At 39.2% G+C, this 15736-nt stretch overlaps 1 protein-coding gene across 2 annotated transcripts in view; it reads right to left on the reverse strand.

Annotated features, from left to right (window-relative positions):
- Positions 1-15736, reverse strand: part of DNAH3 (dynein axonemal heavy chain 3) — a 208920-nt gene that overhangs the window by 143404 nt on the left and 49780 nt on the right. For both annotated transcript variants that reach the window (XM_068524531.1, XM_068524530.1), the window contains exons 17-19: positions 15300-15423; positions 8119-8272; positions 7188-7332 (exon numbers count right to left, since the gene is read on the reverse strand). In XM_068524531.1, the coding sequence (XP_068380632.1) occupies positions 7188-7332; positions 8119-8272; positions 15300-15423 (423 nt within the window). The remainder of the gene's footprint in view (positions 1-7187; positions 7333-8118; positions 8273-15299; positions 15424-15736) is intronic.

Raw genomic sequence — 15736 nt, forward strand, 5'->3', positions numbered from 1 at the left:
ACGAAACAACCCAATCAAAAAATGGGCAGAAGCACTAAATAGATATTTCTCCAAAGAAGACATACAGATGGCCAAAAAGCACATGAAAAGATGCTCAATATAGCTAATTATTAGAGGACTGCAAATCAAAACTACGATGAGGTACCACCTCACTGATCAGAATGGCCATCATTAAAAAATCTACAAATAATAAATGCTGGAGAAAAGGGAACCCACCTACATTGTTGGTGGGAATGTAAACTGGGGCAGCAGCCACTATGGAAAACAGTAAGGAGACTCCTCAAAAAACTTAAAATAGAGTTGTCATATGATCCAGCAATCCCATTCCTGGGCATATATCCAGACAAAACTATAATTCAAAAAGATACATGCAAGGCTTCCCTGGTAGCGCAGTGGTTAAGAATCCACCTGCCGATGCAGGGGACACAGGTTCTAGCCCTGGTCCGGGAAGATTCCACATGCTGCAGAGCAACTAAGCCTGTGCACCACAACTACTGAGCCTGCGCGCTAGAGGCCACGAGCCACAACTACTGAGCCCATGTGACACAACTACTGAAGCCCGCCTGCCTAGAGCCCATGCTCCGCAACAACAGAAACCACCACAATGAGAAGCCCGCGCGCCGCAACGAAGAGTAACCCCTGCTTGCTGCAACTAGAGAAAGCCTGTGCACAGCAACGAAGACCCAAAGCAGCCAAATTAATTAATTAATTAATTAATTAATTTTTAAAAAGATACATGCACCCCCCCTGTTCATAGCAGCAGTATTCACAATAGCCAAGGCATGGAAACAACCTAAATGTCCATCAACAGATGAATGGGTAAAGAAGAGGTGGTACATATACACAATGCAATATTACTCAGCCATAAAAAAGAATGAAATAATGTAATTTGCAGCAGTATGGATGGACCTAGAGATTTTCATAGTAAATGAAGTAAGTCAGAAAGAGAAAGACAAATACCCCATGATATCACTTATATGTAGAATCTAAAATATGACACAAATGAACTTATCTACAAAACAGAAACAGACTCACAGACATAGAGAACAGACTTGTGGTCACCATGGGGGAGGGTGGTGAGGGAGGGATGGATTGGGAGTTTGGGATTAACAGATGCAAACTATTATACATAGAATAGATAAACAACAAGGTCCTACTGTATAGCACAGGGAACTATATTCAATATCCTGTAATAAACCATAATGGAAAAGAATATGAAAAAGAATGTTATATATAACTGAATCACTTTGCTGTACAGCAGAAATTAACATAACATTGTAAATCATCTATACACCAATAAAATAAATTTTTAAAAAGTTGTGGGATACAGGGAAAGAAGTATTTAGAGGGAAATTTATAGCATTGAATATATATATTAGAAAAAACCTAAAATCAATAGTCTATGCTTCCACTTTAGGAAACTATTAAAAAAGAGCACATTAAATCCAAAGTGAGGGCTTCCCTGGTAGCGCAGTGGTTAAGAATCCGACTGCCAGTGCAGGGGACAAGGGTTCGAGTCCTGGTCCGGGAAGATCCCACATGCTGCGGAGCAACTAAGCCCATGCGCCACAACTACTGAGCCTGCACTCTAGAGCCCGCGAGCCACAACTACCGAGCCCGCGTGCCACAACTACTAAAGCCCGCACACCTAGAGCCTGTGCTCCGCAACAAGAGAAGCCACCACAATGAGAAGCCTGTGCACCACAACGAAAGAGTAGTCCCCACTCGCCGCAATTAGAGAAAGCCTGCGCACAGCAACGAAGACCCAACGCAGCCAAAAATAAATAAATAAATAAATTTATTTTTAAAAAATAAATCCAAAGTAAGCAGAAGAAAAGAAATAATAAAACAAAAACCTGGTTCTTTTAAAAGATCAATAAAATTGATAAATAGCTAGCTAGGCTAACAAAGAAAAAAGAAAAGACACAAATTACTGACATCAGAAATGAAAGAGGAGACATCATTGCACATCTCATGCACATTAAAAGGATAATAAAAGAAGACCATGAAATACTCTATGATCACAAATTTGATAACCTAGATTAAACAGACCAATTCCTTGAAAGATACAATTTGCCAAAATTCACACAAGGAGAAAAAAACAATCTGAACTGGCCTATATTTATTTAAGAAATTGAATCAATAATTAATAACTTTCCAAAACAGAAAGCATCAGGCCCAGATGATGGTGAATTCTGCCAAACATTTAAGAAAGGAAAAATACCACTTTTTGTACAATCTCTTCCAGGAGACAGAAGCAGAAATACTTCCTAACTCATTCTATGAGGCCAGCACTATCCTAGTACCAAAACCAGACAAAGACATTACAAGAAAAGGAAACTAAAGACCAATACCTCTCATGAACATAGATGCAAGAATCCTCAACAAAATGTTAGCAAATTGAATCCACCTATATATATATTATACATTAACATATATATAAAATTATACACCGCAATCAATTGGGACTTATTCCTCGCATGTAAAGTTGTTTCAATGTTTGAAAATCAATTAATATAATTCATCACATCAACAGGCAATTGAAGAAAAATCACATGATCATATCAATAGATTCAGAAAAAGCATCTGAAAAAAATCCAATAGCCATTCATAATAAAAACTCTCAGCAAATAAGGGATAGAGGAGAAATTCCTCAACTTGATAAAGAACATCTACAAAAACCTACAGCTAATATCATACTTAATGGTAAGAAACTAGAATCTTTCCTGCTAAGATCAGGAACACAGCAAGAATGTTCCCTCTCACCACTCCATTTTCAACAGCATTTTGTGGTAGTCCTAGATAATGCAATATGACAAGAATAGGAAATAAAAGGTATACAGACTGGGAAAGAAGACAAAAAACTTTGTTTGCAGATGACATGATCACCTACATAGAAAATATGAAAGAACCAACAGCAAAAAGAAACCTCCTGAAACTAATTCACAATTATAGCAAGGTTGCAGTATACATGGTTAATACACAAAAGTTAATTGCTTTCCTATATATTATTAATGAACAGTGGATTTGAAATTAAAAACATATCCATTTACATTAGCACCCCCAAAATTGAAATACTTAGGTGTAAATCTAACAAAATATGTACAACGTCTATATAAGGAAAACTATAAAACTCTAATGAAAGAAATCAAAGAAGAAAATAAATGGAGAAAAATTTAATGTTCATGGATAAGAAGATTCAATATTGTCAAGATGTCAGTTCTTTCCAACTTGATCTACAGATTCAACACAATCCCAATCAAAATCCCAACAAGTTTTTTTTTAGATACTGACAAACTGATTCTAAAGTTTATATGGAGACATTAAAGACCCAGAATAGCCAATATAATATTAAAGGAGAAGAATAAAGTTGGGGGACTGACATTATCCAGCTTCAAGACTTACCACATAGTTACAATAATCAAATGTGGTACTGGCAAAAGAATAGACATATAGGTCAATGGAACAGAATAGAGAGCCCAGAAATAAGATCCACAATAGTCGACTGATCTTTCACAAAGAAGCAAAGGCAATACAATGGAGAAATGAAACTATCCAACAAATAGTTTTAGAACAACTGGATATCTACATGCAAAAAAATGAATGTAGAGGGACTTCCCTGGTGTCGCAGTGGTTGAGAATCTGCCTGCCAATGCAGGGGACACGGGTTCGATCCCTGGTCTGGGAGGATCCCACATGCCATGGAGCAACAAAGCCCGTGTGCCACAACTACTGAGCCTGTGCTCTAGGGCCCGCATGCTGCACCTACTGAGCCTGCGCACCACAACTACTGAAGCCCACGTGCCTAGAGCCTGTGTTCCACAACAAGAGAAGCCATCGCAATGAGAAGCCCACACACTGCAATGAAGAGAAGCCCCCACTCACCACATCTAGAGAAAGCCCACATGCAGCAACGAAGACCCAATGCAGCCAAAAAAAAAAAAATGAATGTAGATGGAGACTGTACATCCTTGACAAAAATTAATCAAAATGGATCATGGACTTAAATGTAAAATGCAAAACTATAAAACTTCTAGAAGATAACATAGCAGAAAAATCTAGATGACCTTGGGTTTGGTGATAAATTTTTAGATACAATGCTAAAGGCATGATCTATGAAAGAAATGACAAACTAGACTTTATTAAAATTAAAAACTTCTGCTTTGTGAAAGACACTGTCAAAAGACTGAAAAGACAGGCCAAAGACTAGTAGAAAAAATTGCAAAAGACATATCTGATAGAGGATTGCTGTCCAAAATATATAAAGAACTCTTAAAACTCAACAGTAAGAAAACAAACTTAATTTAAAAATGGGCAAACCCCCTCCCCCAACCCCAACTGTTTTAATATACACTAGCGACGACCAATTAGAAACTGAAATTTAAAAACATATAGCTCTATAAAAAGAAATACATATAAATTTAACAAAACACATATAGGATCTGTACGCTAAAACCTACAAAACACTGACAAAAAGAAGTCCAAGAAGAGCAAAATAATTAGATGTACAATGTCCATGGATTGGATGATTCAATTAAAGATGTCAGTTCTCTCCAAACTGATTTAACACATTTCCAATCAAAATTCCAGCAGGTTTCTTATATATATAAATAAGCTGATTCACAAATTTTATGTAAAAGATATAAAGACAAAGGCACTGTAATAGTCATAATAAAATTTGAAAAAGAGATTGAAGTTATATGACAGTCTCAAAAAGACAAAACTATAGTAACAATGAAGAGATCAATAGTTGCCAGGTGTAGGGAGAGTGTGATTATGAAGGGGTAGTACAAGGAAGTTTATTGAAGTCATGGAACTGTTCCATTTTCTGATTGTGGTGAATCAATACATATGTTAAAATTCATAGAACTGTATGTCAAAAATATCATTTTTACTGTATATGAATTTAAAAAATAAAATATAAAAAATTTAAAATACATTGTCTCTTTCCAACAAAAGAACTTGCTAAATTATAAATACTTCCTTAACACCAGAACTATTTTGTGCCTCAACCAACAAAAAGCATCATGTTTAAAGGTGACACTCTGGGGACTTCCCTGGCGGTCCAGTGGTTAAGACTTTGCCTTCCAATGCAGGGGGTGAGGATTCGATCCCTCGTAGGGGAGATAAGATCCCACATGCCTCGGGGCCAAAAAACCAAAACATAAAACAGAAGCAATATTGTAACAAATTCAAAAGAGACTTTGAAAATGGTCCACATCAAAAAAAATCCAAAATAAATAAATAAATAAAGGTGACACTCTGGAAGAATTCCCATTAAAATCAGGAATAAGACAAAGGTGCCATTATTAACTACTGTTTAATTTGGAGGTGCTAGTCAACACAGAAAAGTGAATTTTAAAAGGGGTGTGAAAGTGATAAATAAGGTAAAATATCCTAAATGTATAGATATGATCGAGTACTTTAAAAAATAAAAAGCATCAACAAAAATGTTATTCAAAACGGAAAATTATTTAAATAAGGTGGCTTAGTAATAGAGAAAAAGTGGGAGAGCAAATGAATAGCCTTTTATAAAGTAAGGAATTCAACTGACCAATTTTTTTTCTTTTTTTTTTTGGCTGCACGCCATGCAGGATCTTAGTTCCCCAGCCAGGGATGGAACCCGTGCCCCACTCCCTGCAGTGGAAGTGCAGACTCTTAACCACTGGACCGCCAGGGAAGTCCCAGGAATGCTTTTTAATAATGAAAAAGCATACTTAAAAGTTGTGAAAAAGAAAATACCACTTTAAACATCAAATGAGCAAAAAAAGTTCTTAAAGCTATTACTTCCCAAGTTTGTTGAGGGTATGAGGAATGGGCCCTCAAATACTGCTAGAAGAATAATAAATTAAAACATGTAACTTTTCTGGAAGGCAATACCAATAACAAAAGCATTTTCTAAAATCCTAATAATTTTTATTACATCCCTTTGATCTAGCCATTTCACTTTTGGTAAATTATCCTAAGAAAATGATCATTACTGTATACTGAAAATTGGCAACAAAGATATTCATCACAGTTGTTCTTATAATATCGAAGCACTGGACTTCCCTGGTGGCGCAGTGGTTAAGAATCCACCTGCCAATGCAGGGGACATGGGTTCGAGCCCTGATCCGGGGAGATTCCACATGCTGTGGAACAATTAAGCCTGTACACCACAACTACTGAGCCTGCACTCTAGAGCCCGCGAGCCACAACTACTGAGCCCGTGCGCCACAACTAGTGAAGCCCGCGTGCCTAGAGCCCATGCTCTGCAACAAGAGGAGCCACCGCAATGAGAAGCCCACGCACTGCAACAAAGAGTAGCCCCCGCTCGCCGCAACTAGAGAAAAGCCCGCACGGAACAACAAAGACTCAATGCAGCCAAAAATAAATAAATAAATTAATTAATTTTAAAAAATATTGAAGCACTGGAAATAAGCTAAAGGCTCAACCCTGGAGGTCTCAGATTTTGTCCTCTGCTCCTAAATACTCTCCCCAGGTGATGTCATTGATGGTTTTTAATTGTACTCTTACATATCAATTATTCCCCAATATAAATCCCACCCCCACTATAACTTCAATCCAGACTGATATACTGAACTAATTAATATTCCCATTTGGATGTTTGCAGACACCTAACTCAGTGTATTCAAGCTGATGGTTTTTCCCCAACAAATCTGTCATTTCTCTTATTCAGTGATGGCATTATCCACCAGACTTCCTGAGCTAATAATCTGGAATTCACCCTAGGTGCTTGCCTCTCCCTCTCTGCCCCCTGCCCCATATCAGATCAATCATTAAGTCCTGTTGACTCTACCGCCTCAACCTCTCTCTAGTGTCCAGGATCTATAGTAAAAGAGGTAGTTTACAGATATCTATGGCACTCTGGCCTTTCTTGCATCAGCGTAATAGGGGAACTGCCATCTTATTCTCCCACCACCTGCCTCTCTGAGTCACTACCCAACCCGTGGCTGTGGGTGGCTGCCTATTCTATTTTACCCTAGCAATAGATCTGGCGCTTTGATCCCCACCTTCCATCATTATCACATCAGAAAAATTTAACTATGGTTGCCTTAATCCAGAATATGAGGATATGATAAAAAGTACAGCCAGAATCTGAGGTCCCAATCTTATTTCAGAACTGGCTGGATTGAATCTGCTACCCCATCGCTATCCTGCCCCAGCAGAGTGAGAATGAGGTATACCATTCATCCATTCCTCCGACTTGATGCTAAACTCGTAGGCTGTCACCCACAGCTGCTCGTAAGGCACTTTGTTGGTCATCACGGTTTGTAGAAGAGGGAAGGTACTCTTCTCCTTTTCCAACAGCTCCTCCTCCTTATTGATCAACTGCAGGGCAAAAGGGGATGCTGTTTATTGGGTGGGTGGTTCTCCTGAACCCTAGAAGCCACCATGGCAAGTTCCCCAGTGCTTTGAAAACCAAGTTGAGGAAGATGCGTGTTCATCTGGAGAGTAAGACAGGAAAATAAGGCATGAACTCAAGCAAGAATGTCCCTGTGCTACCTCTGAGGGCCATAGCAGCTGAGATCTAGCTGGGGGAAACTTTATGATAATTTGCCACTTGCTCCATCACCTTGGCTCCAACTGTATCATATCCATATCCCCATTTTCCCAATTTTCATATATACTTTAGTTAAAGTACATATGAAACTGTTAACACAATGTTGCCTTCTTGTGCTGAATTGCCTCAAAGGTAAGAACTTTAATGATTAAAGAACTTACTAGTGAACTTCAGGGCAAGTTACTTAGCTTCTCCAAGACTTAGTTCTCCCATTTTAAATAGGGATAAGTGAAGATACAGTACCTACCACAAAGGTTTATTATGGATATTAAGTGATATATCACATATGAAGTCCTTTGCACATTGTGCACATAATACATGCTCAACACATGTGAGCAATTATTCCATTATAATTCTTCTTTGTGTACTCAGTGACTAACCAAAAAGCTGGTATAATGTAGGGGTGTGGAAAAAGGTAGTTGAAAGCACCAATGAAAGAACTGGTCAATCAACTAATACTATCCACCCGACAGGTGATGTTAGGAAAACACAAAACCAAGGGCCAGAACCAACAGAGCAGTACGGTCATAAGTCCCCATCCCAAGACCCCAAACCTCAAATTCCACCAGCGCTTGATCTAGATTCTTTGAAAGCTCATTAAGCTTTTCAACATTGTTCTTCATTTCTTCTGTAGTCATCACTTCACGTTTCCTAAAACCTTCCAGTTCCTTGTTGTAGCCCTCAAGTTTTGCCTCAAATTCTGAGCATCTGAAAGTAAAGACAGCCCAATCACATTTGGACTTTCCATTTATCAGCATTGCTCACCCAATTCAAGCCTAGGGAGAATTTGATCTTCTGATACAGTGTATGTAAAACTTATAAATATATGTTATTATATATAATTTGTAATCCCACCTCCCAGAGACAGCTGCTTTGAACCTATGGTGGTTAAATATTTCCAGATGTTTCTCATAGAGGTAAATATATATTAAAAATATATATTATAGTACATATGCTATATAATATATACATGTATAAAATTTATGTATATACATATTATTCATTTATCCATTAGGCATTTATTATTAAGTGCCTAATATCAAGAACTGTTCTAGGCATCAGGAATGTATTTGTGAAGTACACTATGAAGCTCCCTACCCTCATGGAGCTTGTATTTTAGTTTGGGGAAACCCAGACAGTAAACATATATGAATGAATGAATGAATGGATGAATGGACAGACAGATGGATGGATGGATAAATCCATACATAGATAAAAATGAAATAAGATATTTCTGATAGTGATAAATGTTCTGAAGAAAATAGAACAGGGCAGAGTGCCTAGTGGATGCAAGTGAAGGGCTAATTTAGCTAGAGTGATCAGGGAAGACTTTTCCAGAGATTTATCTACTTCATCCATATTATCAACAAAGCAGTTCTCAAATTTACTTCTCCCTTTTCCTAACGAGGTAAATTAACACAGTGTTAAGTGGACAGGTTCTAGAGCTGGACAGGTTAGGTTCAAATCCCTACATTGCAACACAGTAGCTATGTGACCTTGGTCAAGTCCTTTAACCTCTGTATGCCTCAGCTAAAGAAAACAGGGATGTATGATAAAGTACCTACTTTAGTATTTAATAAGCTAACATATACAAAATCCTCAGAATTAAGCCTGGTACATAATAATCACTATAAAAATGTTTAGTCTCATTCACTAGAATTTAAACTCTATCAATGCAGTTTTAACCTCCTTATTACCTTTTTGTATCTCCAGCACTTAGAAGAGTGTCTGGCATAAAACAATCAATACTCATTGAATGAATAAGGGGATTTGCCATTCAGAACAGCTATAGTAACATACCATAAATTTGGCTATTATCTTAAGAACACTTAATTCTGTTATGGCAGTTTTTATGTTCTTTTTTTCTTAAAAGTAATTTAAGAGAGTTAATTTTCAATGGTTTGATTTGGGTTTTATTTCTAATTGCACTGTGCGGTAAGCAGCCTCTGGTAAGGTCCCCAAAGAGCCACACCTCCTGGTACTTCATATCCTTCTGTAACTGTCTCCTTTTGAGTTGGGATAGACCTAGTAACTCACTTCTAACAAAGAATATGGCAAAAGTGATGGGATGTTACTCCCAAGATTAGGTTACAAAAAGACTGTGACTTTCTCTCTGTCTCTCTCCCTCTCTCTCTCTCTTTCTCTCTCTCTGAAGGAAGCCAGCTGCCATGTTATGAGCTACTCTATGGAGAGGTCCATATAGCAAGGAATAGAGGGAAGTTTCTGGCCAACAGCATATGAGGAGCTGAATCCTACTAACAATCATGTGAGTGAGCCTGGATGTAGATCCTCACCCAGTTGAGCCCTAAGATGAGACTGCAGCCTTGGCTGACATTCTGACTGCAACTTCATAAGAGACCTTGAGCCAGAGGTATACTGCTAAGCTGCACCTAGATTTCTGACCCACAGAAACTGTGAGATAATGAATGTTTGATGTTTTAAGTTGCTATTTTTCAGAATGATTTGTCATGCAGAAATAGATAACTAATACACACTATTATAACAGAGTATGGCCAATATCGTTTCTGCTTCTTTAAATATTTTTTCTTGGGAAGGGGTTCCTAAAATATGGTCAATTTTTGTAAATGTTCTAAGGACATTTTTTTAAATAAATTTATTTATTTATTTTTGGCTGTGTTGGGTCTTCGTTGCCGCGTGCGGGCTTTCTCTAGTTATGGCGAGCAGGGGCTACTCTTTGTTGCAGTGCACAGGCTTCTCATTGCACTGGCTTCTCTTGTTGCAAAGCGTGGGTTCTAGCATGCGGGCTTCAGTAGTTGTGGCACACGGGCTCAGTAGTTGTGGCTTGCGGGCTGTAGAGCGCAGGCTCAGTAGCTGTGGTGCACAAGCTTAGTTGTTCCACAGCATGTGGGATATCCCCGGACCAGGGATCGAACCCGTGTTCCTGCATTGGCAGGCAGATTCTTAACCACTGCGCCACCGGGGAGGTCCCCTAAGGACATTTTTTTTTAAATTAATTAATTTATTTATTTATTTTTGGCAGTGTTGGGTCTTCGTTTCTGTGCAAGGGCTTTCTCTAGTTGCGGCAAGCGGGGGCCACTCTTCATCGCGGCGCGCGGGCCTCTCACTGTCGCGGCCTCTCTTGTTGCGGAGCACAGGCTCCAGATGTGCAGGCTCAGTAGTTGTGGCTCACGGGCCTATTTGCTCCGCAGCATGTGGGATCTTCCCAGACCACGGCTCGAACCCGTGTTCCCTGCATTGGCAGGCAGATTCTCAACCACTGCGCCACCAGGGAAGCCCCCTAAGGGCATTTAAGAATAGTTTTTTCCATTGTAGAGTAGAAGGTTTGATACATATCCAACAAATTAAGGTTCTTAATTATTTACTTACCATTTACTTACCATTTACTTACCATTATCTCCTTATTCAAGTTTCACTTCATTTATTTTTAATTAAATATTTGATATAAAAGGGTTGATGACTGCTTTAACATTATTTCACCCACCTAAGTAACCATGTTTGAATCACTAAAGTTTTTGCCTTGACTTTGACTCTATCTGATATTAATATGGCTGACTCCGTTTTCTTTTTCCTCATATTTGCATGCAGTACTCTTGCTCACAGACAAACTTAAATTTTCTTTGCTACCTATTAGCACAGGAGATCAGGGACAAAGATTAGTAACAGGATTTAAATCAGTTATTAAAATTTTATAGGAAATACAGAGGACAGAGGAACATATTAAATGACACCACAGAGGTGCAATCAGGAAAGTCTAGATCTGGGGACAAAAGACTTGGTTTCTTTGATAAATAAATTACAAGGAAAAAACCAAAGGAGATGGAGGGGGGACCTACAGATAAAAGGAAATCTAAGAGACATGTAAACCAATTGTAATGCTGTAGACATTTTTGAATTCTGATTCAAGTAAACAAAACATAAAAAGAAAAAATTAATTAGATCATTTTGGTACCCAGATTAAAAACCATCAGTGACTTTCTACCATACTTAATAAGGAACCCAAACTCATTACCATGACTTCAAGGATGTGCTCCTCTAACTCTTCAGCCTCCTTTTATAGCTACTCTCCTTCTTAGGCAAAGGTATTCCCATGGTGGAGCCATTGCTCACTCTTATGCTCGATGCCTGGACAGGACCCCCTCCTACTCTCTCCCTCCCCACATCTTCCCTTAATGGGATCCTTCTCATCCTTCAAGTCTTATTTACATGAGCCCTTCCCTGACTTGCCCATTGAATGCAATCACTGTGCTCTGTTTCCCTGTTCTTTTCCTTCATAGAACTTCCGTATTTATCTGCTTTATCTTCCATCTCCCATGCCCCTTTTGTTCTCTGCATCCTCAGAGAAGAGGAATGGAGACAGGAGCCCAAGAGGAAACTGGGCAAGGTGGCCACTGCCACCCTCTCCTTCCCCTGATTGTTTTTCACCAAAGTCTTAAGGATTCAGAGATAGAGAACGTAAGTGCTATGAAAGACAGCCTGCTTCTTCTCAGATTTTTGTTTTGTAATAATCTCTGATTTCAGACTCTGGTAGGTATTAATTTTAGAGAATATCCTTACTAGAAAAAAGTCTCATTCATTCACTCATTCATTCACTCATCAAAAGAGTAAGCACCTGCTATTTGCAAGGCATTGTGCTCTATCTGGATCCCAGAACACAATCTGGGTACTCCCCCTAAGGCACCTTTCTTTCTTCCCAGAAGATGCACTCTTATGGCAAAGAGCAGCTCACATTCCTGAGATGTCCGTCATGTATATTCCAGATCACTTCCAGGCCCGTGGAACCTAGCACTGAGTGGAACAAAATGAGGGGAAAGCTGATTCTCCTGTTATCTACACAATTAGGTGCTGCTGGGTGCCTTTTCACATCGTTAAGATTCTTCTTGAGGCTCCAAACACAGACACACACACAAAGATAAATCTCTGATAAAAGCACCCTTGAATTCTTCCCAGAGGGAAATAGTATACAAACTCAGTGATTATTGTAAAATACTATGATTATTATTGTTTTAAATTTCTTTTTTTTAATTTTATTGAAGTATAGTTGACTGACAATATTATTGATATATTGGTCTCAGGTGTATAACACAGTGATTTGATATTTTTATAGATTATACACCATACAAAGTTATTATAAAATATTGACTCTATTCCTTGTGCTGTGCATTACATCCCTGTAACATAACTGACAGTTTGTACTGTTTATAACTGACAGTTTGTACTGTTTTAAATTTTTTATAATTGCTTAGCACATTACAGTTTCTAAAGTGCTTTCATGTCCATAATATATACATATATACATGTATGTCATTAGTAAATAGTAGATACTCAGGAAATTCAGTTAAGTAAATTGAGTTCTATTCGTGGGACCACCTGGAGTCTATGGGAGAATAATGCAAGAATTTTAAAATGGTGGATTGGTCAGAATTCTGGCAGGAAATAGTATTCACTTTGATGTTCAAAGAAAGACTTGAATTAAGGGACTACTTACAGAGGTGAGATGTGGGTAGGGTTAAAGGAACAAAGAGGGGAGAGTGAAGCACCCAGAGACTAGCCTCAGAGGGAAGCCATTATGATCCCTAGGGCCGAGGGGACAATGAGAACTGGAACCACGGAGGAGCAAGAACTGTCATCCAGGAGGGAGGCAGCTACCGGCCAGGGCCCCAGGAACAAGCAGGGAGGGAGAGGGGAAGAAGCCCAGCAGTCCCTCTCTAACCTCCTGAGTGCTCTCCACTGGCCTGGCCCTGTCTGGATCCAATAGACACGGGAGCCAGAGGCTACAGACTGCAGGTATCAGCCAACCAGGCATGGAGTGGACAGAGGAAAGGTGGAAAAGAAACTGGGAGAGGGAGTGGGGACAGCAAGTGGAGAAAAATAAGCATTGAAGCCAAAAAATTATCATGGGCTGGAAAAATAAGGTCAAGTCTCTTAGAGAGGGAATGGGATTGTTTCCACAGAAGATGAATGAATAAATGAATATTGTTAAGCCCTCCTCAAAGGTTTTTCTCAGGATTTATGCAAAAATGATGGACAGCAAGTTTAAGACTTCACCAAAGAGAGGGCTGAGCCCAGGGCTGCAGGTATCCCCTAGAGCTGCTCCTCTGTTGAGCTCTGTGGTTGAGAGCTCAGGGACCAGTTGATGGGGTCAAGCTAGAGTTGCCCCTCCAAGAAGAAGAAGCTTGGCACTCTCCTCTCATCATAAATGACACTTGTTCCCATTTCTTCAGGAGACACCCCTCACTCCTCTTAACTTCAACAGTTACTGTAAATGGTCTTACAGTAATGTTCTAGAAGTACGCTCACAAGGTAGTGGTTTGGAAGTTAAGAAGCATTTTCTCCCCAAATAAGTCATTGTTTAAGTGCAAAAGAAGCTGACCACTCTTGAATGCCTGTCATGTGCTGGACACCACCTAGGCGCCACTTCAGACCATTTCATTTCATCCTTCAATACAATGACACCTCTCATAAAATGAGATGATCTGAGATTGGTTCTACTATCCCATTTTCCAGATGAGGACACTGAGGCTCAAAAAGATGAAGAAATTTGCTCCTGTTCATCTAACTTACAAAATGGTTCTGCTTCTTGGTGAGGCATCAAAACTCAGTTCCATGGGAGAGGCTGTGTGTAAGGGGTGAGGGGGTATAGGGGGATCCTATACTTTGTGCTCAATTTTTTTGTGAACCTAAAACTGTTCTAAAAATAAAAATCTATTAATTAAAAGAAATCAATTCTACTCATTGGGCTAAATTCTGGGTTCTGGGGACAGTAGCCATTTAGGTAGAGGAAGGAGAAGGCTGTAGCAAGAAACAGATACTCGCACACACACATCTTTTGTTGTTGTTGTTGTTTTTCTGGGCAACAGAACTAAGTCATATTTTGAAGGTAGCAACTAAGTGGGTTTATCCTTCAGCCCAAATTCCCATTCTGTGTAGAAATCCCTGCTTTCATCTACCCTTTTCCTTTCTCCTGAGTATTTGCAGGGATTATGGAACCTAAAGTTGGGTAGTGGGAGTTTCACGTGTGATGGGGATGGTAACTGGTATGAATCTGCAGTTCCTAAACAAAGTGTTACAAGCTGGGATGTGTGTGTGTGTGTGCGCACGCACATGCACACAGGTGTGTCTTTATCATATACGTGGTACTTGGCCCACTTCACTTGATATTGTCTGACTTTTTCAGTGTGCAATATTTTCTTTGTCACTGCATTAAAATATTTATTTAGCAGTCAAACACACTTATGTGTCTGGAATAGAGCATAGCACATAGTAAAAATCCATAATAAATACTCAATGAATAAATGATTACAGGCACATTAGCACTGAATGAGACCAGCTGCAAAACAGGTAGTTTCTCAGCCTCCAACCATGCCTTTATTATCCTATCTTGATATCTCACATATCTGTAGTCTCCAATGTAAGGCTGACAATTTTGCTATTATTATTGTGAGGCTATTATTACATGTTACTATTTTTGTGTTTTTCTCTCTGCACCACTAAATTCCAATTGTTCAAGGCAGGGAGAGAAGGCATTGGCCGGCGTCACTACAGTGAAGCAGGCTTAAAGAGAACATACTTCAATGGGAAACAAAAGGAAATTCCTTCTCCACCAATTGTCTTGAGACTTCACCCACGCACTGCTGGGTGGGGTGGCTCTAGACAGAACCAGGAACATGTAGCATGTTATGAAGCTGGGTATCATTTCTAAATGATATCAAATATCAAATGTCAATATCAAAACAACCTCAGACTTTCCCTGTACCTTTTAATGAGGTCCATCTCTGCCTGATCCCTCTTGCTAAGGAGAAGGTTTCGGCTGTTTTCAAAGATATCTTCAATCTGGTCTGGCCAGAGGAACAGAGTACTGTTCAGTTTGATATCCTCTTCTGCAAAACACACACAGTCTGTTCTAGGACAATGCTCAGCATAGGTCAACTCACAGGGAATTAATTCAGCAGAACAAGAGGTCAAGAAGTGAGTATGGGGGTGGCAATTAATGAATGGGCCCATTATTGATGAATGATAGCCAACATTTATTGAACACTTTCCACAGCCCAGGCTAGAAGGTAGACGGTATTATCATTCTCGTTTTTACAGATGGGAAACAAAGTTAAGCCAAGTGGTCAAGGTCACACCAGTTAGAGACAGCAGAGCAGATTTCAAACCCAGGTCTAAGTCTAACCAACTCCAAAGCCTATG

The sequence above is a fragment of the Eschrichtius robustus genome, chromosome 16 (genome assembly GCF_028021215.1).
Source record: "Eschrichtius robustus isolate mEscRob2 chromosome 16, mEscRob2.pri, whole genome shotgun sequence".
Lineage (NCBI taxonomy): Eukaryota > Metazoa > Chordata > Mammalia > Artiodactyla > Eschrichtiidae > Eschrichtius > Eschrichtius robustus.